This window comes from Lactuca sativa, chromosome 6 (assembly GCF_002870075.4).
Source record: "Lactuca sativa cultivar Salinas chromosome 6, Lsat_Salinas_v11, whole genome shotgun sequence".
In the NCBI taxonomy this organism is placed as follows: Eukaryota; Viridiplantae; Streptophyta; class Magnoliopsida; order Asterales; family Asteraceae; genus Lactuca; species Lactuca sativa.
In genome coordinates this window covers 168,165,140-168,192,824 of record NC_056628.2, presented here as the reverse complement: position 1 = coordinate 168,192,824, position 27,685 = coordinate 168,165,140, and the positions used below count along the sequence as shown (strand labels likewise).

Below are 27,685 nucleotides of genomic sequence, written 5' to 3'. Positions count from 1 at the left end.
CTAGCTTCTTCTTGAAATGCAAGGGGTGCCGATTTTGGAGCTAATGGAACACATTTATAGTGTAGAATTCCAAGAGTCATTTGTAAAACCTAATTCTTACACTTAGGTTTATGATCCAACAATTGATTTGGACTAACACTTCATGGAAAATCTCATAAGCTTAGTTAATCACAAATCAATCATGGATCATTAGCCCAAACCATATGTTTCACTGATATACATAATCAGTCCCTATTTATTTAATCAGTCTCTTTTGATCACTAAATTAATTCCAAATTAATTCTTGATCAGTACTAATTTAAATAATATATTAATAAATCATAAATAACCTCTTTCTGAAATATCCATCCTATCAAATTGTTCTGATGAAGGCAACCCGAAATGGACCATGCTACTATCGGGTCATATACATACAAATTATAGTTATGGGCTTAGACACCTAATCCAACAAATATCACACCGATCTTTGATAACTTCCTACATTCGAAGCTTGAATGTGTCATAGTCAAGTGTCTCATGGTTAAATTGTGGTATTTGTATTTGTGTCTCCATATTCATGCCTCATAGGATTTGGCACAAACAAACGATTGTAGTTTATTTGATCGGCGAATTCAGAGTTCCTTTTTGCATAAGCACTCATCGCTCTTTGAAGTAGTATTTGATTTTACAGTTCTTTTGTTTGGAGTGGTTTGTAAAAGAAGAGGGAGAAGGGGGATGTCTGCAAGTAAGGGAGAATGTCAAGCAAAAGAAGGGAATGTTCGTAATCTTTATTAGACACCGTTTCCGATTACCAATGTGTAAAAAAAAAGAACCACTTTTCCATTTTTTTCTAGTGTTATATGTTATTTTATGCATCTTTTATATTATTTTTTTTCTCATTTTTTGCATCATATTTTATGCATTTGTGTCTGCATTAGTTTAAATAATGTACAACTCATGTTTTTCATCAGAAATCCCATTATGCTCATGTTTTTATGCATTTTCAGGTATTTCAAGTGGAGCATTATTATAGAAGCAACTTGGATGCGTATTTGTAGCATAATACAACTAAAAAACCTGAAGCTGGAATCTAGGCTTAATTTGCTGAAATTGAGAATTCGAGTCTGAAACACTCATTTACGGATTTACACGATCTTGTTTTTCAGTCCATGATCGTGTTTTCACTTTGCAACATTTTGGACCACTCTGGACACCATTTTAGCCTCTCGACTACAGAACACAATCATATACGCAAAACCACAATCGTGTTTCTCTAACGTAACTTTTCCGAGCCAAAATCGATTTTTGAGACCTCGTAGTCAAAACATGATCAAAATGGTCATGTTTCTCATAAAAACACATTCTTGTGTTGCCCAAAAGTCATAAAATGGCATCCAACTTCATTAAAAGTCAATCTGGAACATTTCCAAAATATTTCGTCGTTTTTGAAATTCAACCCTATAGGCCCTAAGATTCTTATTTGACAATACCTACTACCTACAAATACCCTTCCTGACTTATAGATCAGAGGAGACTTCGATCAGAGCAAAATCAGACAATTTTTGACGATTTCAGGTGAATTTGACATTTACCGACAAGCTACGAAGATCTAAAGATTGCGATCCGACGAGTTAGTCCAATTAGTTTACTTTTATTATTTAATTGACTTTTTTATTGTTCTAGATCTGATGTTATCCATATCCGGCTACAACCTTAGTTTTCAGTTCTGCAAAGATCAATACTTTTTATATGATTAATCATTAGATTTGGTTTTCAATTTGTGATATTATTGAAACATCCCAAAAATACAAGCCAAAAATTTCGTTTGAAAACATTAATAATATCCAAATATCATATAAGAAAACCATAAGCCGGGTGTCTCAAAATGTCATAAAATATGTCTCATATCGAAACTGATGTCAAGATCATGTCAAAAATGACAAAGGGTGAGTTTAGTCTAGATCCTTGAGCTCAAGCTTCTTCTCCAACCTTTCTTTTCCTTCTTCACAACTTTCTTTCACTAAATGCACTCACAAAAATCAATTTCACACAATAAAGAGGGTAAGAACGTATTTGGGTTTTCTTGTGGGTGAGGAGGCTGATAAGAAACTAAAGGGGTTATAATGGGGTTTATATACCTCTTAAACATTGAAATTAGGGTTTAGTGTCTGTCCGCGTACGTTGGGCGTACCTTATGGTACGTTGCGCATACGCTTCTCATGTCCCGCGCATCCAATGACACTACGCGCCGCGTACGTCGAGTTACGCCCCGCGTAAGGCTTATGGGCAGCCTACATCTCGGCCCAAGATTCCTAAAGTCCAATCCAAAATGCCAAGTCCAACCATAGTCCAATATCTTTTTAAGTTGCATAATTGATTAATTAATACCTCGATAGACGGATGTTACATTTATGCTTAATGGATGTTTGATTTTTAGTTCTTTCTAGACCGGTCACCTGATTAGGATTCAATCATTCCAGTGAATCGGTTGTTAAAATCCATAATTGTTTTACTAAGTTGGTAATGAGTAACAAGTAATAGATCGGTTCTGTGTTGGGATTTGATTATGTTATAAACTGAAATATCATATTTTTATACTTCTGAGTTTATAAAAAGTATTGAATATTGTTGAGAATTTTATACAGATCATAATGTTGTGTTTCTGACTTGAATAAAAACTTGTTTAATAAGGTTAGTAAAAAGTTAAGATTAATTGAAGAGCTTATTTTGGCTAATTAATTAGGTAAAAGAAAACTTACTAGAGCTAATATTTTTCAGTGCTATTTTAGATAGAATGCATCTTAAATAATCATGTATGTATTGATTGCATAATTAGAAAAATCGTAGTAGAACTAAAACACTTTTTATTATTGAATTTATTTTTAGTTTTAAATTCTACAACACCCCCCCCCCCCCCCCCCCAATTTTTATTATTTTAAGTTTTTGACTAGTATGTGCCATAGAGACATTAACTTTTAGGATGTATCCCTGTTGATTCAATACTGCTTGTGTTATCTTTTAGTGCATTCGAGCAATGATATTTTATTAGTTTAAAATGTCGACGACAACGTTTTAACATCTAGTCGTTATCATTTTATCAACATTAAGTGAGAGCCCACTTAGGCTGCATAGGATGCAACGTAGGCATGAAAACTAGCTAACCGGGTGCAGGAGGAGGTCGTAATGGATAAAACAAACAAAATTTTAGATTCATAGTCTAATTTAACGTGATCAAATGTTTATTGCTAAATTGAGTTAAAATCGAGAGTTGTATGGTCATTTAAGTCAAAAGTTACAAAATAAAATGAATCAATAGTAAAAAATGGCCTGAAGTAGGTTGTTCAAAATCGAAATTAAAACGGTGTACATAGGATATTCAAAACCAAATCAAACTCATGCATTTGGTATGTTTTGGATAGGTTTATTATTCAAAAAAAAATGGCACCATCACGTCTTGAATACCAGAATTTGATTTCTTTTAATGGTTGATGATGATATCGAACTTAGGGGAAAAGCCTTGTTTTATGGGACACTAGTTTAGGTATGTTGCCTTTTGTAGAAGAAGCCAAATAGACATGGATAGAAGTCACAATACATTGTGTCTCTAATTATGGTCATATGGGGCCTCATGAACACCACATTATTTTAAGACATCATGTTTTTTTTATATGGATTGAGGTATTATTGATAATTTATCATATTATATTCTGATATATAAGCATACAATCCAAAATCAAGATTAAAAAAATCACATAAAATTTTCTCAAAGATATCTAGATACACGTAGTTTAACAAGTATTAATGCAAATATGCAGTGTAGAAAAAAGCTCAAAGATATCTGGGTACACGTAGTTTAACAAGTATTAATGCAATGTAGAAAAAAGTAAAATCTAAAGTTAAATTATTTTTTATGGGCTTAACTAGTACTCAAGTAGGGTAATCTTTAGTGGAATAAAACTACTTTTTGTCGTTTGATCTTTCTATTTTTAAATGTTCCTTTTGTGATATATCACGGGTGTCAAAATGTTAGGCTTTTTTCAACCTATGTCGATAGAGCAATTTAACAAATTTGTACTTTGCAATTTATTTTAGCTTAAAAAAACTATTATTTGTTGTTATATCCCTTATTTTCAATGTACGTAATTTGCTTTTTGTTTTACTTTGTGCCTGATTAATTGTATGCTTGGCTTTATCTCTTTGTGTTTCGTATGTTACCACCATTTATAATTATAACACTAAAAATTACAGTAAGAGATTCCATCATTATAGATAATTTTCAGCTATTAACTTTTATCAATGCTTCCAACATCAAAATTGAAAGAAAAAAAAAACAAAAGAAAACAAGTTGAGCTTTCACAAAATAGTGTTGATAATAGTCACACATTATACAAGAGGAAGATGATAAAAGATGGATATGCTGGAATGATGAAGTGAATGTAGTGTGCATGTCGATGCCTTTTGACAATATATCACACTCGACACCAACTTCCTTAATTTTGTTCTGCTAAGACTTATGTATATCTTTTTTTAATCTATCATTCTATATAATTAATAGGTATAAATGTTGGGTATTGATTTGGAGTCCATGTTATGTCTGTGTTGCGCTTTTCATGTAAAAGACACAAATATTTATTTTTGATTGTGATGAGTGGATATTTTGTTTCCTGTGGTTGGTTTGATCACATATGCGTCTTCTTGGTTAGGTTCTTGGCCTATTTCTCAGATGAATCGTGCAAATTTTGGAGGTTATATTTATGGAAATTGAATGGGCTTTGTGGTTAATGCAATGGTGTTTGGTTCTTTTAAGATTCGAAAGAAGCGGATTTTTGTAAACGTTGTTTTTTATGTCTGGTTATTAGTTGTTTAAGTAAAATTAAGTCGTTCAAAAGAACACAGACATAACTTACTGCTATCATTTTGTTTCGTACTAATTGATGGCATTTTTATTTTTTTTGCAATTCTTAAAATATGTTAATGTTATTGGGACTAATGGTTATGTTGGTAAAATTATTTAATCAATAAGAAAACAAATCAATAAAGTAATAGAACTCCAGTGTATATTTTTGTATTTTATCCTGCATAAATCATGTAATTGTTGATATCTTGTTTATATTATGAAATTAATTATGATACGCAATGAATGGCATTTGGAATGTTTTTCCTTTTCTGAAACAAAATGATGAAATCATGAAATTGACAACTCAAAACCGAATTGGAATTATTTTTTCTCTCATACTTCTACATCAAAGCTGAGTAGATATCCTCTTCCCATAAAAGTTGGATTCTTCTGTTGTATTTATTTTAAATAATAAATAATTGTTATTCTCATAAAATAAAGGGCGTTTTTTTTTTACTTTTATGAGAAAAAGGACACACTTCTAAGAAAACAGAATATGTGTCAATTCATGTACTTTAATGAGCTTCAAAGTACAAATAGTAGTAAATATTTTTTGAAAATATAACCTTTTAGTAAGAAATCATAAAAAGGCCGAAAATTGGATTTTACACCATCCAAATTGAAAAGAAAATGAAAATCTCATAGTATATTTAAACAAGTATGTAACAAATATAAATTATTCGAAGTGGTTGAGATCTATAAGTAACTAAATCTCACAAATGTAGCTTTAGGCTTAAAAAAATCGTGACAAAAATGCAAAAATGGTCCCTGTGGTTTGTCATTTTTTGTGGATATGGTCCAAACCTTTTAAAAATTGGATTTCTGGTCCTTATGGAGAGGTTTGTTTGTGGAACAAGCCCTTGGGGTTAACAGCCGTTTGTTTGTGGCTGTTAAACCCCTCACGTGCATTGCACATGAGGGCATAAATGTCATTTTACTTGAGGGACCATTTTTACAATTCCAGAAATAACATATAAGACTTCCCCAACGTTCAAGTTCTTCCCCAAACGTTGTTCTGCAACTTCGAAGTTGTTCTTCCTTCTCTCTTCCTTCTCTCATCTCTCTTTGTTAACAGTCGGGGTGTCAGTTAATCACACGATGGTTCTCTGTTTTTGTGGTAAGTTTGCTGTTGTTAAATGCTCATGGACACCAAAGAACCCAGGCAGACGTTTCTATGCTTGCCCTCAAAAGGTAAAGAAATTCGTTTGCACCCATTTTGATTTGTAATCAAATAACATTTGTTATTTTCCCCTTTTTGAAGGATTCTGCTTGTCGCTTCATCGGATGGGTTGATCCCCCCATATGTGAAAGGTCTAAAGTCATTATTCCTGGACTATTGAGAAATATTAACCGAATGCAAGCTTGGTGCACAGCTCTGAAGATCATGTTGCTGGCTAGTTGGGTGTTTTTTGTGATTTTGTTCATAAGGTCTGTTTAGGTTTAGGTAATAGGTCAATGGGGTGGGTTTTTATTTGTTGAAGATCGATAAAAGTGTGGTTTTTTGGTGAATTAATGGTTTTTGGTACTTTGACCTAGGTTCTTTGTAGTTGTTTGTAAGGTCAAAGTAAGTTGTGTATGTAGTAAATGACTTCCTGGTATAAATATGAATTTTATGGAATTGCTTATGTTGTTTGTAAGGTTCTTTGTAGTTTTTGTAAGGTGAAAGAAAGGTTAATGTGAATAATTGACTATAATGGTTATAATAAACAACAATAACAAAAAACCATAATAACCAAGGCTGCAATTACATAATAGACTACAAGCATATAGTGCAATTACATTATCCCAAAATATGCAACCATATATATATGTTCTAATACTTATCATACTAATGAAAACCAAAAGAACCATAAGTCATAAGTTGTTTAACATCAAAACACTTCCAAAAGTAGCAAATAACATCTGCCAAAACAAACACAACCTTGATCTTCAACTTCCACCTAACTTCCACCTCCTTGACCTTTGCATGTCCTTGAGTTGTGACCTTTGTTTTTGCATTTTGCACATGTTACACTGACATATTTCCTTGTTAATTTTTGAACTCCATCAGGACCCACTTTACAGCCTTCTTCCTGACTTACACCATGAGTACCAGTCTGACTTTGACTCCCTCTTTGACTCTGACTCAATTTTTCATCCTCACTTTTCTTCCTCTTCTTTGTAGGCCTACCTGGTTGCTTGTGATGTATTGGAGGGACAAGTGTGGTGGGACACAAACTTTTAGGCCACATTATTCTTCCTTTTATGGGCTCTACCTTATAGGAATATGCATTCTTCCATGTATCCAACCAGTATACCTTATTGACCCACCTGTAAATGTCACCAACATCCTCTGAGTTCTTGGTCATTTCATAAAGGGTTGCAATGGCATGTTTACATGGGATGCCTATTAGCTCCCACTTTCTGCAAGTACATGTGTTGTTCCTAACATCTACAACATGTTGGTCTTGCCATGCCCCAGTGACTTGGTATTTGTCACCCCCATTCCACCTAGCAATGTAATGTGATGCATGAGACTTGTTTACATCCAATATGGTTGTTGCAGTGGGTGTTAAAGGCCCTTTTGCCTTGTCCATCACCTTCATAACATTACATATTCTCTTCATCAGGTATTGTCTAATATACTCCAAACAACCTATGATAGGCTTATCTCTTCCCTCTATTATCTTGCTGTTAAATACCTCACAAAGGTTGTTTAACAGTATATCAGAGATTGCTCTGCCTGTTAAAAAAATTAACATATTGTTTTAAGTACAAGTACACATTTAACATATAGTAATTTATGGTAATTTATGTACCTGTAAAATGGCTTCTTGCCCAGTGTTTTGGAGGAATCTTTCTAAGCCATTCACATGCCTCCTTGTCATAGTTGCTAAATTCTTTCATGCAATGTTCAAATTCAGGTACAGTGGTTGCAGTTGCACATCTCCATAAATGATCCTTGTACTCTTTCAATTTCCATTTCACTCTCATGTTCTGATGTATGTGCCTGAGACAATACCTGTGCTCAGCACATGGGAATAGTTGGGCTATTGCTGGTATTAAACCCTATAACAATAACAATAATTAAGTATTTAGTTTATATAATAATAAGTAATTAATAATACAAGTTAGAAAGAGATACCTTTTGTCGATCTGTGATAAAGGTAAAGTTAGAGTTTGAACCAAGATCCAAGTCTTCTCCTAAACACTGCAAGAACCATACCCAACTACTTTTGTTCTCTGTCTCAACAATGGCATAAGCAAGGGGGTAAATACCATTGTTAGAGTCCAACCCAACTGCTGTTAGAACCTGCCCAGGAAATGGTCCTTTCATATGCGCACCATCGAAACCCAAAAGATCCCTGAGGCCAGCCTTAAAACCTTTTTTCAGAGGACCTAAGCAAATGTAGATTCTTTTAAACCTCCTCGTTGGGTTTGATGGGTTTTGTTCACTGTAAACATCAATCTTGACAGTTGTGTCAAGATTGGTTGCTTGCAATTCAAGGACATAGTCCCTCAAGATCTCATATTGTTTCGTATAGTCACCCTCCACGATCTTAGTTGCAATAGCCTTGGCCCTGAATACTTTGTCAATAGAAACACCAACCTCAAAGTCCTTTTGAAGTTGTTCCTGCAAAGCTCGAAGAGGAATCCCTGGATTCGTGTCAATTTGGTCCATGATTCGCTTGGATATAAAAGTAGCAGTGCAAGCTCTAATCTTCCTACTTTGAAGGCAAGTATGGTTGTCATTTAATGTCCTTACAAACCAAGGAGATTCTGTGTTTGACCTAGAAGCATGAAGGAACCAACTACAGTTTACTTTTTCTGAATTGACCTCTTTGCCCTTGCTTTTATTTTTGGTATTAAGGCCCACCACCCCACTTGCATTGATGACAGGGACTACACCTCTACACAATGCCCGAAGTCTAAGCTTGTCATTCTTTTTATAATATAAATTCCTCCTAGTTTCTAGTGCGTGCATGTCAATTTTTTCTTTCAATTCTTTCTTTGATTTAAACTTTTGCCCAACATAAAAACTGGCCTTATGGATATTGCCAAGACTGCATCTTTTCTCCTTAGCCAGATTTTTAAGAACACATCTTCTTTTCCTTTCATCTTCTGACCCTTCATCTAAATAATACCATCTATCATTGTCAATGACTTCTATGTCCTCATGTTCATCATTTGTCCCAACCCCGTTATGAAACCCATCCATTTGAACACAACCATAATCCTTATCAAGATTGAGGTTAAAGTCAGTCATATCCACCTCCACTTCTGATACATTGTTTTCATCATCAACAAGTTCATCATATTGTTCTTCTGATTGTTGCCCAAGATCATCACTGTCAGCAGACTTTTCATGTTCAGACTGATGGTCTTCAACATTCTCATCTTCTGGTGGTTGATAATGTTCTCCATCAAAAGGATCAAAGTGATCATGAGAAAAGTTCTCATAATGAAAGTCATCATAATCAAAGTTATCATGGTCACCACCTTGATCTTGTACCACATCATCCATGTTAGCATGCTCAACCTCTTGATCTTGAACCACATCATCCATGTTAGCATGCTCAACCTCTTGATCTTGAACCACATCATCCATGTTAGCATGCTCACCAGCTTGATCTTGTACCATATCATCTAATTTAGGATTCTCACTACCTTGATCTTGTACAACATCATCCAATTTAGCATGATCACCACCTTGATCTTCTACTACATCATCCAATTCAACTAAACAAAGTTTTTTTGTAACGACCCGTTTCCGGTATGTTAATTAATTTGATTTGGGCTAAGTTTTCAAGAGGGACTCGGCGAGTTCTAGCCTGACTCGCCGAGTCGGGTCGCGCATCTTGTGCACGTGGGAGCCGGCGACTCGGCGAGTCCATATCCTGGACTCGGCGAGTCCGTCCGTCTGGGTGAAACCCTAACTCCCCGGGTTTGCTCACTATTTAAACCCCATTATAGCCTCCATCTCGTCACTTTCCCCCCTGAGAGCACTGTGAGAAACCCTAAACCTTCCTCTTGTGAGCTTATAAGTGATCTTGTTCCATTTTGTGAAGGGGTGAAGAAGGAGAAGAAGAAGGAAGCAAGGAAACGAGTTCTAGTGCCAAGATCCAAGATCAAGTGTGAACTTATTGAGGTATTTTCGGAGTTCTCTTCTGGTTTCATGCTTAAACTTCCATTAGAGCTCTTTTAAGGGCTATTTGATGCTTGTTCCAAGCTTTATGCTTGCTTGATTGTGTTATTGAGCCGAAATACCTTTGGATCTGAGTGTTGGGGTGTTGAAGAGTCCAGATCCACTGTCTTTTTGGAGTTACATTGCTTATTAGCCATGGATCTACCCTTATTGTGCATAATTTAGTCTTATTTCCCTCATTCATGTGGTTGTGCACGTAAAGTTGGAAACTTTACGTGGTAAAACAGCTTAATGGACCTAGATCTATCATTTGCATGTGTTGGATTCAAGAGAAATCGAGTAAAAATATGTTGCATGGCGGCGACTCGGCGAGTCGGAGGAACGACTCGACGAGTCAGGTCGCGAGTCCCGAGTTCTTCAGTTTCTTCAGTGTCGAGTGTACGAGGTGAGTTAGGGAGTGGACTCAGCGAGTTAAGAGTAGACTCAGTAATGGAGGGACTCGGCGAGTTTGTTCATACAACTCGGCGAGTCCAAGGCAATCTCCTTGGGGATTAAGAACAACTCGTCGAGTCTGTTCATCTGACTCGGCGAGTCGGATGAAGATCATCTGAGTCCTTGGATCCAGAGGGTACTCGTCGAGTCGATGCCACACTCGACGAGTAACAGCAGGTAAGAGTTGAACGGAGAGTCTAGGACTCGGCGAGTCGGGTATCCCGACTCGACGAGTCAGCCCTGAGTAAGTCAACTTTGACCAAGGGTAAAAGAGTCATTTTACCCTGAGTGTAGTGCTAGTGATTGATTGAGTGTGTTATGGATTTGTAGCCGAGGAGATTCAGGAGCAGCAGCCGTTAGCTTTCCGAGCCGCACTCTCATCCGCTAGCTTACGAGGTGAGTTTCCTTCCCGTAGGGGCGGGTCTAAGGCCACAATGCCGGCCCGTCCAGTTAATAGTAGTTTCCGGACTTCGGTCCGATGTAGTAGTTAGTATGTTTGATGCCTTCGTGGTTCAGACATGTTTTATGTGCTATGTGTATGTGTTTATGTTCCGGGCCACGGCCCGATGCAGTATGCAGTATAAATTGTTATGATATGCTATGCTATGTGCAGTCAGTCCCGGACCTCGGTCCGATGCAGGGGACACGGTCCCAGTTAGTTCCGGACTTCGGTCCGATGCAGTCAGTTCCGGACTTCGGTCCGATGCAGTTAGTTCCGGACTTCGGTCCGATGCAGTTAGTTCCGGACTTCGGTCCGATGCAGGGGACAAGGTCCCAGTCAGTTCCGGACTTCGGTCCGATGCAGTTTTCCGGGTCCCGACCCGATGCAGTGGGCAAGGCCCAATATGTGTTTATATGTTGTTGTATGGTATGTGGTAAGTTGGGGGAGCTCACTAAGCTTCGTGCTTACAGTTTCAGTTTTGGTTTCAGGTACTTCCGCAAGCAAAGGGAAGAGCTCTGGATGACGGCATCGCACACACCACCGTTTCAGCTTTAGTTTGGATTTGATTTAGTTGTTGTTTTGGATATAGCATGTTACATTTTCCGCACAGTACTTTATTATCTTTTGGGACATATCACGCATGGTTTATCTATATGATACTCTGATTATAGTTTTGATGGTATTAAAAACGAAATTTTTGGGTCGTATTTTTGGGTCGTTTCAAGTTGGTATCAGAGCCCTGGTTTGAGGGATTCGGATACACTCTCGGGTGTATCTGAACTCAAACTAAAGGGAAATAAAAGATTTTTAATAAAATGTTTTTACAAAAGAATTTTGAAAACACTTAGAAGGAAAAGAATTGTTTTAAGAAAAAGGTGTGTGCATGCGGTCAACCGAGCTCAAGTAAGTACTCCCAAATTACCCATACAAGTTATTTGTTCAATTTCAGTTTAGTAGAACAGCATGCTAGAATAGGACTAAGGGTGTAGGAGAACGCCTTATGTGCCTGCTTATGTGTTACAACTCTATGAATATTGCATGCTAGAATTGAGTAGACAGCAGTAGGATAGCCTGTTTAGGTTACGCCTGATCGTATGAGCTTAGCATCCTATGCTAGTGCAGTTTCTTGTTATAAGAATAGCTTGCGTGAGTCTGTTTCCCTTGTCCGAATGCTGCTTGCTTTGTGCTTAGTGGGATTCCGAGTAATGGGAGTTAGCCATTAGGTGGACGCGTCACACCACATGTAATCAGGTTTGAATAATCCCAGAGTGCTGGAACTGGCCCTACTGCGCAGCTCTTGTTTGAGTCCAACCGTTGTAGGGACGGATCTTTTACTTGAAGGATTATCCGATCCTCATCACATGTGATGGTGTTCAGGTGATGGCTAACTGGCAGTGCAAGGAGACCTACAGCAGCTGAGGACCAGTCGTATTGAGCTCGAGTTTTCTCTAGGGCAAGCCTAGGGTGAGAGTAGCAGGGAATAGCAGCGGTAGAAGTGACTTGGGGAAGTCGAGGCAGTTCTTGAGGAAAGTATGGATAGATGTGGAAGGTAGTAGGGGCCCATACTACTGGAAGCAGAGGATCCGTATTCGAATCAAGGAAGGCCAAGATTAGACCAGGAAGCTAGTAGTCGTATCATGATCCCTTGAAATGTTTCAATGTTCTGATGTTGTTATGTTTCAGAATGGTAGTTTTGCGTCCGAGGCCAGCAGCCGGCAGTTCAGATGCCGGAGGAGGATCAGGATCGGGATCCGACCCGGAGGTCGGACAGATCGATGAGCAGACCAGAGAGTTCCTTTCTTCTGAGATTACCCGCATCATACTTGAGCAGACTCCTGTGATCTTCGGTTCGATCAAGGAGGGCATTTTGGAGATGATGGATGAGAGACTGAGTACCTTCCGTACTGAGATGGCGGCCGTGATGGGGTCGCGCACACTCACTTTCAGGGAGTTCAGGGCATGCGGGGCTCCTGACTATCACGGGGCACGGGACCCCATAGCGAGTACCAGGTGGTTGGCGGATGTGGCCAACGCATTCCGCACTAGCAGATGTCCCGAGGGGGACAAGGTCAGATTGGCGTCCTGTCTCCTGAAGGACAGGGCACGTGACTGGTGGGAGGAGGTAGGACATACCATCGGGGATGATGCGGCATTGGATGCCATGACCTGGGCTGATTTCTCTACCAGGTTCAGAGCGGAGTTCGCACCGGTCATTGAGGTGCAACAGTTAGCCAGGGAGTTCCAGGATCTTACCCAGACTACCGAGACAGTGGCGGAGATCACCGCCAAGTTCAGGGAGCGGGCCCTTCTTGTTCCTCAGTATGCAGCAGACGAGGAGATGAAGAAGGCCCGTTATCACGAGATGTTGCGGAGCGACATTCGTATGTTTGTGAGCCGGTCCAGTTGCAAAACACTGGACGACATGATTGCTAGAGCCAGAGAGAGGGAGATTGATCTCGAGATGGAGAGGAAGAGGAAACCGGAGGCGGTTTCGGGTGCAGGCAGTGTGGGCAAAAAGCCCAAGGTTTCAGATCACAGGTCCAGGGGTCAGCAGAGCCACGGTCGATGTGGCAAGTGTGGGAGGTTGCACGAGGGGGCGTGCAAGGCAGGGAGTTCCGGCTGCTACAAGTGCGGTCGGACCGGGCATATGAGTAGGGATTGCACGGCCCCTGCCACTACGGTTACAGCATCGGATCTGATTTGCTTTCAGTGCAATCAGAGGGGACACAAAAGGTCCCAGTGTCCCAGTTTAGCTGCAGCAGGGAAGGTGCATGCACCCGCCCCTGCTACTTTGAGGATCACAGATGGCCGTCAGGGCCGAGCTGATGCGCCGGTGGCGAAGAGCAGGGCATTTCAGATGACAGCAGAGGAGGCGCGAGCGACTCCTGATGTGGTGACGGGGTCGTTCTCGGTGAACGGCATCCCTGCTTTGGTATTGTTTGACTCGGGGGCCACCCGATCATTTGTATCGCTTGCGCTTAGCAAGAGATTTAGCAGAGCTCCGGGGGAACTGGATTGTCCGTTAGAGGTTGAGATAGCAGATGATAGGACCGTGAGGGTCGACAAAGTATATAGAGGGTGTTCCCTTCAGATATTTGAGGAGCAGTTTTCAGTGGATTTGGTTCCGATTCCCCTGCGCGGGAATAAAGTTATTGTGGGAATGGATTGGCTAAGCCCCAATGGGGCGGTGATTGATTGTGAGCTTCGGCTAGTGAGGGTTCGCACTCCCAGTGGGGGAGAGATAGTGGTTCAGGGCGAGAGGCCCCAGCGAGGATTGACCTTCTGCTCTGCCGCTAGGGCGAGGCGCTACGTTCAGCAGGGTTGCGCCGGTTATGTAGCCTACGTCTTGGATGCCCGGGATAAGGGCAAGACGACGATCGATGATGTTCCTATTGTTCGAGATTACCCGGATGTGTTTCCCGAGGATTTGCCGGGGATACCTCCTGAGAGGCAGGTTGAGTTCAGGATCGATCTGGTTCCTGGTGCGGCTCCGATAGCCAAAGCACCATATCGACTTGCTCCCCCTGAGATGCAGGAGTTGTCTACACAGCTTCAGGAGCTGTTAGACAAGGGTTTCATTCGACCAAGCAGTTCGCCTTGGGGAGCGCCGATCTTATTTGTGAGGAAGAAAGACGGGTCGCATCGGATGTGTATTGATTACCGGGAGTTGAACAAGGTAACGGTGAAGAACCGTTACCCACTTCCGAGGATAGATGACTTGTTTGATCAGCTCCAGGGAGCGTCTTGGTTCTCCAAGATCGACCTACGCTCCGGTTACCACCAGATGAGGGTCAGGGATGAGGATGTACAGAAGACTGCTTTCAGGACCCGGTATGGTCATTATGAGTTTGTGGTGATGCCATTTGGGCTCACCAATGCCCCAGCCGCGTTCATGGATCTCATGAACCGCGTGTGTAGACCGATGCTGGATCGGTCAGTGATAGTGTTCATCGATGACATCTTGGTGTATTCCAAGACGCAGGGACAGCACGAGGAGCACCTGCGGGAGGTGTTGGAGACTTTGAGGAGGGAGAGACTGTTCGCTAAGTTCTCCAAGTGCGAGTTCTGGTTACGCGAGGTGCAGTTTCTTGGGCATCTCGTTAATCAGAAGGGTATTTTGGTTGACCCGGCCAAGATTGAGGCCGTGATGCAATGGGAGGTCCCGAGGTCTCCATCTGAGATTCGGAGCTTCCTAGGATTGGCAGGGTATTATCGGAGGTTTATTCAGGATTTCTCCAAGATAGCAGTGCCGCTCACCCGACTAACCAAGAAGTCGGTAGTTTTTCGTTGGGGGCCTGAGCAGCAGGCGGCGTTCGAGACTCTCAGGCAGAGATTGTGCGAGGCTCCGATCCTTACCTTACCAGAGGGTGTTGAGGATTTCGTGGTCTATTGTGATGCTTCGATCACAGGTATGGGAGCAGTGTTGATGCAGCGAGGCCATGTGGTGGCTTATGCTTCGAGACAGTTGAAGCCTCACGAGGCTAATTATCTTACCCACGACTTGGAGCTGGGGGCAGTTGTATTTGCCCTCAAGATTTGGAGGCATTACCTGTATGGGGTCCGCTGTACTATCTACACGGACCACAAGAGTTTACGATACCTTATGGATCAGCCGAGTTTGAATATGAGACAAAGGAGATGGTTGGACGTGCTGAAGGACTATGACTGTGAGATCCTGTATCATCCAGGGAAGGCCAACGTGGTGGCCGATGCCCTGAGCCGCAAGGTGTCGGCGGCCCCTATCAGGGATTTGTGTATGAGGATGACGGTAATCACTCCTTTGTTGGAGTGGATCAAGGAGGCTCAGATGGAGGGTCTCAAGGAGGAGAGGCAGAAGTGCGAGAGGATAGTGGGTCGAGTAGCTTCGTTCAACTACGACAGTCGGGGTTTGATGACGCTTCATGGTAGGGTGTGGGTACCGTACTGGGGTGGGGTACGGCAGGTATTGATGGACGAGGCTCATAAGTCTCGATTTTCTATCCATCCAGGGGCGACGAAGATGTATCGGGATCTTCGACCTGATTATTGGTGGCCCTGCATGAAGCGGGACGTCGCTTGGTACGTTGAGAGGTGCCTGACCTGCCGAAAGGTCAAGGCGGAGCACCAGAGACCTCCCGGCAAGATGCAGCCGTTGGATATTCCCGTGTGGAAATGGGAGGACATCACCATGGATTTTATCACCAAACTTCCCAGGACCGCACGTGGAGTAGATTCGATATGGGTAGTGGTGGATCGGTTGACGAAGAGTGCCCATTTTATTCCGATCCAGGAGAGTATATCGGCGGAAAGGTTAGCCGATATCTATGTGCGAGAGATTGTGGCACGTCATGGAGTGCCGGTATCGGTAGTGTCGGACCGAGATGTTCGCTTCACGTCCAGATTCTGGAAGCGGTTTCACGACGAGATGGGTACTCGTCTCCATTTCAGCACCGCTTTTCATCCTCAGACTGACGGGCAGAGCGAGAGGACGATTCAGACTCTCGAGGACATGCTTAGGGCATGCGTTCTGGATTTTGGGGGCTGTTGGGATACGTATCTTCCCTTAGCGGAATTCTCGTATAACAACAGCTATCATGCGAGCATTGATCGACCTCCTTTTGAGATGTTATATGGCAGGAAGTGCAGGACCCCGATTTGTTGGGGCGAGGTCGGTCAGCGGGTTATGGGGAGCACTGAAGTGGTGCTCAAGACGACGGAACTGATCCAGCAGGTCCGTAGTAGACTGCAGACTGCGCAGAGTCGGCAGAAGAGCTACGCCGACAAGAGGCGTTCAGACTTGGAGTTCCAGGTAGGAGACATGGTTCTTCTGAAAGTCTCACCTTGGAAAGGTGTCATCAGGTTCCGGAAGAGGGGCAAATTGGGCCCCAGATTTATTGGTCCTTTCAGGGTTTTGGCCCGGGTGGGTCGGGTTGCTTACCGGTTAGATCTTCCTGAGGAGCTCAGTTTGATACACAACACCTTCCACGTGTCGCAGTTGAGGAAGTGTCTAGTGGACGAGACAGCGGTCGTTCCCTTGGAGGATATCCAGGTCGATAGCGGCTTGAATTATATCGAGAAGCCGATAGCAATTTTGGAACGGAAGACCAAGACCTTGAGGAACAAGGTAATTCAGCTGGTAAAGGTGCAGTGGCAGCATCGGAAGGGGTCTGAGTGGACATGCGAGGCTGAAGAAGAAATGAGAACGCACTACCCAGAGTTATTCGCAGATCCAGCCGTAGCAGACTTCGAGGACGAAGTCTGAAACAAGTGGGGGAGAATTGTAACGACCCGTTTCCGGTATGTTAATTAATTTGATTTGGGCTAAGTTTTCAAGAGGGACTCGGCGAGTTCTAGCCTGACTCGCCGAGTCGGGTCGCGCATCTTGTGCACGCGGGAGCCGGCGACTCGGCGAGTCCATATCCTGGACTCGGCGAGTCCGTCCGTCTGGGTGAAACCCTAACTCCCCGGGTTTGCTCACTATTTAAACCCCATTATAGCCTCCATCTCGTCACTTTCCCCCCTGAGAGCACTGTGAGAAACCCTAAACCTTCCTCTTGTGAGCTTATAAGTGATCTTGTTCCATTTTGTGAAGGGGTGAAGAAGGAGAAGAAGAAGGAAGCAAGGAAACGAGTTCTAGTGCCAAGATCCAAGATCAAGTGTGAACTTATTGAGGTATTTTCGGAGTTCTCTTCTGGTTTCATGCTTAAACTTCCATTAGAGCTCTTTTAAGGGCTATTTGATGCTTGTTCCAAGCTTTATGCTTGCTTGATTGTGTTATTGAGCCGAAATACCTTTGGATCTGAGTGTTGGGGTGTTGAAGAGTCCAGATCCACTGTCTTTTTGGAGTTACATTGCTTATTAGCCATGGATCTACCCTTATTGTGCATAATTTAGTCTTATTTCCCTCATTCATGTGGTTGTGCACGTAAAGTTGGAAACTTTACGTGGTAAAACAGCTTAATGGACCTAGATCTATCATTTGCATGTGTTGGATTCAAGAGAAATCGAGTAAAAATATGTTGCATGGCGGCGACTCGGCGAGTCGGAGGAACGACTCGACGAGTCAGGTCGCGAGTCCCGAGTTCTTCAGTTTCTTCAGTGTCGAGTGTACGAGGTGAGTTAGGGAGTGGACTCAGCGAGTTAAGAGTAGACTCAGTAATGGAGGGACTCGGCGAGTTTGTTCATACAACTCGGCGAGTCCAAGGCAATCTCCTTGGGGATTAAGAACAACTCGTCGAGTCTGTTCATCTGACTCGGCGAGTCGGATGAAGATCATCTGAGTCCTTGGATCCAGAGGGTACTCGTCGAGTCGATGCCACACTCGACGAGTAACAGCAGGTAAGAGTTGAACGGAGAGTCTAGGACTCGGCGAGTCGGGTATCCCGACTTGGCGAGTCAGCCCTGAGTAAGTCAACTTTGACCAAGGGTAAAAGAGTCATTTTACCCTGAGTGTAGTGCTAGTGATTGATTGAGTGTGTTATGGATTTGTAGCCGAGGAGATTCAGGAGCAGCAGCCGTTAGCTTTCCGAGCCGCACTCTCATCCGCTAGCTTACGAGGTGAGTTTCCTTCCCGTAGGGGCGGGTCTAAGGCCACAATGCCGGCCCGTCCAGTTAATAGTAGTTTCCGGACTTCGGTCCGATGTAGTAGTTAGTATGTTTGATGCCTTCGTGGTTCAGACATGTTTTATGTGCTATGTGTATGTGTTTATGTTCCGGGCCACGGCCCGATGCAGTATGCAGTATAAATTGTTATGATATGCTATGCTATGTGCAGTCAGTCCCGGACCTCGGTCCGATGCAGGGGACACGGTCCCAGTTAGTTCCGGACTTCGGTCCGATGCAGTCAGTTCCGGACTTCGGTCCGATGCAGTTAGTTCCGGACTTCGGTCCGATGCAGTCAGTTCCGGACTTCGGTCCGATGCAGTTAGTTCCGGACTTCGGTCCGATGCAGGGGACAAGGTCCCAGTCAGTTCCGGACTTCGGTCCGATGCAGTTTTCCGGGTCCCGACCCGATGCAGTGGGCAAGGCCCAATATGTGTTTATATGTTGTTGTATGGTATGTGGTAAGTTGGGGGAGCTCACTAAGCTTCGTGCTTACAGTTTCAGTTTTGGTTTCAGGTACTTCCGCAAGCAAAGGGAAGAGCTCTGGATGACGGCATCGCACACACCACCGTTTCAGCTTTAGTTTGGATTTGATTTAGTTGTTGTTTTGGATATAGCATGTTACATTTTCCGCACAGTACTTTATTATCTTTTGGGACATATCACGCATGGTTTATCTATATGATACTCTGATTATAGTTTTGATGGTATTAAAAACGAAATTTTTGGGTCGTATTTTTGGGTCGTTTCATTTTTGGCACAAGAACTTTGACCAACTATTGAGTTCACCCTTACATTTCTTCTATACTGTGGTGAAACTTCTGTAGGGACTTTGTCATAGAGTATCAAGGACATATACCCTGCCAACTGCGTTTGATCATCAGCTTCATCTATCATTGGGGTTTTATGCTTTGCTGGTATTTGAGGTACATTTGCTTCTTTTGGAAGATCACCATCACAGAGCTCCTTAATAATAACTTTTTGCTTTCCTTTTGGAGACATAAAATAGGTCAGCAAATTAGTTTGTCCATGTTCTGTATACACTTCAATGACCTTGTTATCTCCAATATACTGAGCCAAATTCAAGACATCATCATCATTCCCTAAAGCTCTGAGGCCAAAATCCAAGTCTTCATGAGGAATCCTAAAATGGTAATATATTACTGGGGGTACAGAGTAACCTAGCTCAACCATCATTGCGTCTAGTTCATGAACTGAGAACTCATCAATGTCTACTAAATCAATATATCTCACTTCACCTTTAACATATTTCGTGTTTGGAAGCTTCGTAAAATTTCCACCATGGTGTAGCTTTATGCTGAACATTGTTGGTACACGCTCTACAAGATACAAAAAACATTAAGTAACAAATTATCAGATGTTTGCATTTTTGGCTTAATTCTTCAGATCATCAAGAAACCTAACAAAATTTCGTAAACAGAGGATAACTGAAACTAACCATATTCATTTGTGATGTCATACGTCTCGCCTTTTGGCCTAATCGCCCACATTACGAACACCATTTACAGTTGAAAAGCAAAAACAAGTAAACACCTTGGACCAAATCTTGATTAGGGTTTTTGCGTTAAAAACGAATGACGAATTAGATGGAAGTGGAAGAGATAACTAAATATTTTGTGATTTTGTGTGTAATATGGCGCTAAGACGGTAACAGGCGAGTTTATTTCTGGAATTGTAAAAATGGTCCTCAAGTAAAATGACATTTATGCCCTCATGTGCAATGCACGTGAGGGGTTTAACAGCCACAAACAAACGGCTGTTAACCCCAAGGGCTTGTTCCACAAACAAACATCTCCATAAGGACCAGAAATCCAATTTTTAAAAGGTTTGGACCATATCCACAAAAAATGACAAACCACGGGGACCATTTTTGCATTTTTGTCAAAATCGTTGTAATGTGAAATAAAAATAACTAATGCTCACAAATGTAGCTTTAGGCTTTAAAAAATCGTTGTAATGTGAAATAAAAAATAACTGTATTTTAAAGACAAACATCAGTAACCGATTAGGCTTTCAGTTTTATTTAATAATCCAATGATTATATATTAAAAAGTTAGTGAATATCAAATGATTACAAGGCAACAATGGATTTTTCAAATATATGTATGTGATTGAACCCAAGACGTAAATACTTTGGTAGCCAAGGGGCTAGCTTTAACTTGTATTTACATATTAATTTGGTACCTAAATATAGTGTATATTTGTAATTTTGATCCCAAAAATTCTTTTGTATATTTTGTTTTCGGTGAGGTTTTCGTAGCACCTTTTATCCTTGTTCAAATTAGGAAATATTGTATGTGTAAAAGACCATGCGGGACATGATTGTGAGAATTAGAGTGAAATGAGTCTATTGGTGAAGAGATGGAGGGAAATAAATGTTTTTTGGGATGGCTATCCCAATTTGGGAGCAAAGAAGGAAAAAGGTAAAAATGTGGAAAATGCAGGAACATCACCCGGTTCACTACATGTAGGGATGAGCGAAAGGACCGAATTGGACCGGAACCGGGAACCGGCTTCGGCCAAAATCAAGAACCGAACCGGCCTGACGGTTCTACCGGTTTCGGTTCCTACCGGTTCTTGTCGTGTCTTCGAATGTTGGAACCGGTCCTCGAAAAATAGCATCATACGGTTCCGGTTTTTGCTGGTTCTACCAGTTCCGGTTATATCGGTTCCGGTTCCCGGTTCTAAAAATCCACAAAAATAACGTCCCGGTCCCAGCCCGACCAGTTCTATCAGGTTCCGGTTCTGGTGTCGATACCGGTTCCCCGGTCCATATGCTCATCCCTAACTACATGCATGCGGTGCTTCTTCACGGGATGACACCGTTTGCCCTTAGAATGAATATTGTTGTTTCTTAAATAAAAGTGGTTTTTACAATTTTTATCCATATTATAATATTTTTCTTAAAACAAAGATAAATGGCGTGTTCGGCACGGAGTGTTTGAGAGCTTCTAGCTTCTAGCATTTGATAATACGTTCCGTTTTGAACAGAAAGTCACGTTCGGCACTACAAGCTATTAGTCGATTATATTTTTAGGATATTATATATTTCAATATTGTATTGTTGTCCATATTTTCTGGTATTATTTCCTATTATACCCCCACTATATTTGGTGATCCGTTTCATCGTTTGTATTTATCCCTATATAAACAGGGCATTGTTAATCAATTCAAGAGATATATTCATATCCTATGTTCGTTGTTATGGTATCAGAGCTATAAACCCTAAATATTGGTTGCTACCCTTTCATCCCAAACTACGACTTTTTCTCATTTGTTTCACTGTTAACTATCAAGAGTCCTTCTCTGTCATCGTCATGGCCAAAGATGATGCTTGTTCAAGTGAAGTAAAGGTCACAGTGTTACATCCCGCATACACTGTAACAAACATCCAAACCAAGATACGAACTCTAGATGGTGTCAAGGTCACGTACTCTTCATGGATAAAACTGTTACGTCTTCATGCCAAAGCTTACAAAGTTCTTGATCATATCAATGGCACCCCAGCACCAAAGGAAACTGATCCCACTTATCTTCAATGGATGGAAATTGATGCCCTTGTCTTGCAATGGATTTACAATAAGTTATCCGACGAACACATGGTTCGAATTCTAGAAAACGACACTACTGCTCAAGATGCATGGAACAAACTTAAAATAAACTTTCTTAACAATAAGGGATCACGTGTTGCTGCCCTTAAACAAGAATTTTCTAATCTCACCTTGGCTGCATGTTCATCGATGGAAGCCAACTATCAAAAATTAAAAGATCTAGCAGACCAATTGGAAGATGTTGATAATCCTGTCACTGAAGCAAGACTTGTTTTGCAGATGGTTCGCGGGTTACCACCAGAATTTGATGTCATCGGGGCGTATATCAACCAAAGCTCTCCATCATGGGAGACAGCTCGTAGCATGCTGCAATTGGAAGAACACCGAAAAATAGCTCGGCAAAATCAAACTCACACAGTCCTCGCTGCATCTTCTGATGACCGATCATCTCAAAACTCCACACCCAGTCAACATGGTCAGACTCACACCTCCAACAACTCAGGTAGAGGTACAGGCAGCCGCGGTCGAGGTCCACCTGGTTGTGGTCGTGCTAGAAGTTTCTAGGGTCGTGGAGGTTGAGGCCAACCAAATTGGAATCAAGGAAATCACTGGCGTCAACGACATTGGAACAACTCACGGCCATGGAATCCACCCCCATCTCCATACCCCTCACATGGTCCGACCCAACATGCAAGTCATTGGGCTAATTATGCACCCTTTGATATTATACATTGTGATCTTTGGACATCTCCAATCTTAAGCAAATCTGGCTACAAATATTATATGGTCCTCATCGATAATTTCACTCATTATGTGTGGGTCTACCCTCTCAAATACAAATTTGACACCTTTCTCAATTTTAAAAAATTTCATAAACTCATCCAAACTCAATTTAACCGAACCATTAATTCTTTCCAATGCGATATCGGTGGTGAATTTGACAATAATGAATTTAAGTCTTTTGCCCAATCTTGTCTTTCGTTTCTCTTGCCCTCAAACATCCCAACAAAACGGACGAGCCGAAAGGATGATTCATCGCCTCAATGACATTATCCGGACCTTTCTCACTCACGCCTCTCTTCCCCAATCCTTTTGGGTTGAAGCTCTTCACACCGCTACATACCTACATAACATCCTTCCAACCAAACGCCTCAACTTTTTTACTCCTGCCTTCTCTCTTTACGGTCGCCAACCATCATATGATCATCTTCGCACCTTCGGGTGCACTTTCTATCCCAACATCTCTGCCACACAATCTAACAAACTTCAACCATGTTCCGTTACATGTGTTTTCCTTGGATATCTGGAAAACTTTCGGGGTTATCAGTGCTTTGATCCTTCCACCGGCAAAGTTTATCTGTCCCGTCATGTTACATTTGACGCAACCTCTTTTCCATTTTCCAATAGCCCTTCCCCATCCACCTCCTTCGACATTTTCGATGACCAACCACTTCATATTTTTCCATACTCCACTCCTACACCATCTACTACCCCTACTCAACCATCAACAACACCATCCCATACCACATACACCCCTCAACCACCTATCTTGACCTACTCACGTCGCTCAAAACCAACAACCACCCATCCACCTGCTCAATCAAGCTATCTCCCTTCCGAAACACCTTCCGCCATCCACCCCACCTCAATCCACCTCACCTCAACCCTGCCCCTCCTCCTACTCATCCTATGACTACTCGTGCACGAGCAGGTGTTATCAAATCGATCATCCGTTTAAACCTTCATACCTTATCTACTCCACCCATCTCTCCAATTCCTAAGTCAATTTTTGCCGCCATGTCTGACCCTAATTGGTTACAAGCCATGGAAGATGAATTTTGAGCTTTACAAGTAAATAAAACAAGGGAACTCGTTCCTCGACCGATCGACACCTAGTCATTTGGTGTATGTGGCTGTTTCGCCACAAGTTTAAAGCGGATGGATCGTTTGACCGCTATAAAGCATGCCTTATGGTTAATGGGAAATCACAAATATAGGGTATTGATTGCCTCGAGACGTTTAGTCCGGTTGTGAAACCAGCTACTATACGAAATGTTCTGAGTCTTGCAGTCTCGCAGGCATGGCCGATACATCAGTTAGACGTCAAAAACGCATTTCTCCATGGCGATCTCCATGAGACTGTCTTCATGCACCAACCCCCAAGATTTGTTGATGCTCGGTCTCCATCCCATGTTTGTTATCTACGGAAATCTTTGTATGGGCTTAAGCAAGCCCCGCGTGCATGGTATACTTGTTTTTCTTCATTTATCACATCTCGGGGTTTCAGAAGTAGTATTTGTGATTCATCGTTATTTATTTATCAAAATGGTCGCCATTATGCTTACTTATTACTATATGTCGATGATATAATATTGATTGCTTCTGACCCTGCTGTTCTCCGCAACATTATCACCTCTTTGTCTCAGGAATTTGCTATGACTGATCTAGGTCCACTTCACCATTTTCTGGGTATCACGGCTACTCGCAATGAACATGGTATTTTTCTGTCACAAGCCTCTTATACTCGTGATATCCTTCAACAAGCTACTATGGCCTCTTGTAAACCATGCGCTACACCAGTGGATACGTCCACCAAACTTAGTGCTACTGATGGTGAACCTCTTGCTGATGGCACTCTCTACCGCACTCTTGCAGGTGCACTCTAGTATCTGACCATTACTCGACTAGACATTGCATATGTTGTTCAACAAGTTTTCCTCTTCATGCATGCCCCACGTGAGCCACATTTTCAGTTCATGAAGAAGATTTTTCGTTATTTACAGGGTACGATTGACTATGGTCTACAGATAGTTGCATCTTCATCCAACTCGCTAATTACCTACTCCGATGCTAACTGGGGCAGATGTACCGACTCGCGACGATCTACTTCTGGATACTGTGTGTTTCTTGGCAATAATCTTGTTTCCTGGTCTTCAAAGTGCCAACCCACTATCTCTCATTCCAGCGCCGAGGCCAAATATCATGGTGTTGAGGATGCAGTGTATGAGACCACTTGGTTACGAAATCTCCTTCTCGAGCTTTGTGTTCCCCTTCACAAGGCTACAGTTGTTTATTGCGATAATGTATTTGTTGTCTACCTATCTCAGAATCCAGTCCAACACCAGCGCATGTGACATCCCTATTTCCACGGCCAGAAAAGACCGATTTTGTTTATGCTTTATAAAAATCAGAGTACTTCTTTTCATAAAAATGTTGCGGAATTTGTTCCCAGAAAAACATGATAAATACGTTATCAAAACATTTTCGAAGAAACGTATTTTATTTATTTTAAAACGTTTGGGATGTCATCGTCAATACAGAAACATAAGCATAAATAGAACTTACTAGTGATCTACATCTCTTTAATCTCTCAGTGTAATGTGACTTCATAACAACACCTGTGACATAAATAAACTGAGTGGGTCAGGTTGGGAAACCTGGTGAGTACATAGGGTTTTCAACCCACAATAATATAATTATTATGTTCAAACAATCAACCCAATTACCCATCCCCATTATCTTCTTTAGTCTTAAGGATCTACCCTAAGAATCAACCATTCCTCGTTCATACATTCCTAAGGATCATCCTAAAGAATCAGCACGAAGTCCATCGTCACAGGGGTTTAGGAACTAAGTCTGCATAGTCGCCAGAATTTATACAACAGGCACTAAGTCTGCATAGTCGCCAGAGTTTTGGCACCAAGTCTGCATGATCACCAGGGTTTAGGCATCAAGTCTGCATGATCGCCAGGGTTTAGGCATCAAGTCTGCATGATCACCAAGGTTTAGAGTACACCGAGTGAACACATCGTTCACAACACTTACAGGTTGCGAGCATGCTAGTGTTCCACTGGACTGTCTAGAATAGTCTGTGGTTGTCATCCATACTCTGTTGAATGACAGGGTCATCGTTTGGGAAAAGGCTTCTCACATCGTTCACTTTTCTCCCTCACCTCGTGGTGTATAACACCTCTCAACTCATTGTCCAACTTATATTCTATCTATTACATCTACCCATGTTTTACCGCAACATTTTTGTAGATATAAAATACATATATATATATATATTTTAAATCCTTTAAAACGTGTATAAAATCATTCAACTAGCATAGACAGCAAGTACTCAGATGATACGCACACATAACACATAATTTATATAGAATACTTCATATCTATGTGTAAGATGAAAGGGACCATGCAACTTCGCAATCAGCTTCGTAAATTCACACTCCGACTTCTGAAAATCATAACTCTAGCATATGAGCTCCGTTTTTGACGTTTTTTATATCCACGCGAAGGCAGGAATATACTCTACAACTTTCGTTTAGACTCCTTTGGCTAATTTTGACTTTATTTTAATTTTTATATTTTTAATAGGTTGGGACATGATTGGTCTATTAAATTCATAACTTCTTCATCCGACATCCATTTTCGCCCATCTTTTTCTTGTTACGCTACTCTTAACGAGATATTAGATTCTCGTTTAGGTCGTGTCGACTAAAAACCGCTCGATCTAATATTCAAATTTCGGATTGTACACAGCTAAGCTGAAACTTCAAAAAATCATAACTTCCTTATACGAAGTCAGATTTGGGCGTTCTTTTTATGGACACTCTCGGTTTAACATATTCTATGACTTTCGTTTAGATTGCTAAGGCTAAAAGTATCTCTATCGTAAATTCACTATTTACGCTTCCCGGTATAGTGCCGGTTTTGTCGCGAAACTTCGACGGGTCATAACTTCTTCGTTATAACTCGGATTTCGGCGTTCTTTATATGTACGGAAACCTTGTAAAATATACTACAACTTGGTGAAGATTATTTATTCTAAATAATATTTTGCCGAAAAGTCATTTTCGACAGTTATTGCATCTAATTTGACTAGCCCGGATCTACGGGCGTTACAGCGCACAAAACATGTGGAGATAGACATACACTTTGTGCGAGAAAAAGTTCGTCTTGGCTATGTTCGGGTTCTTCACATTCCGGCCTCCTTGCAGTATGCAGATATCTTCGCAAAAGGGCTACCACGTTTCTTATATCAGCATTTTCGATCCAGTTTGAGCGTTTTTCCTTCCCCGGCTCAAACTGCGGGGGAATATTAGTCGATTATATTTTTAGGATATTATATATTTCAATATTGTATTGTTGTCCATATTTTCTGCTATTATTTCCTAGTATACCCCCACTATATTTGGGGATCTGTTTGTATTTATCCTTATATAAACATGGCATTGTTAATCAATTCAAGAGAGAGATTCAGATCCTATGTTCGTTGTTACAAGATTCTAGCGTTTAGTTTAAACAAAACGCTCCAAATCCAAACAAAACGCTACAAACTACCCGATACCGGCTACAAGCCACCCACTACCATCTAATTTTGTCGAACACACCCATGATACCATAGGTATTACATGCATAGAATAAACCATAGTACCAATTTTCAAAAGAATATCATCATTAAAGGTTCTATATAAAAACCTTTTTTTATATAATTTAACGTTGTTTAATTTTAATAACCAGTATTAAGTTTAAGTGTATTTGAACCTTTTATATCTTTAATAAAACTTCATTTTATTACCTATATATTTGAAGTT

At 41.4% G+C, this 27,685-nt stretch overlaps 1 protein-coding gene across 1 annotated transcript; it reads left to right on the top strand.

Annotated features, from left to right (window-relative positions):
- The first annotated feature begins 21,854 nt into the window (after window positions 1–21,854).
- On the top strand, window positions 21,855–22,652 carry LOC111911387 (uncharacterized). Its single transcript, XM_023907171.1, has one exon. It carries the CDS (start codon window positions 21,855–21,857, stop codon window positions 22,650–22,652), a length of 798 nt encoding a protein of 265 aa, XP_023762939.1.
- Window positions 22,653–27,685: the final 5,033 nt, after the last annotated feature.

Coding starts and splice junctions, on each gene's coding strand:
- LOC111911387 (XM_023907171.1), top strand. CDS start 21,855: ATGGCCAAAGATGATGCTTGTTCAAGTGAAGTAAAGGTCACAGTGTTA.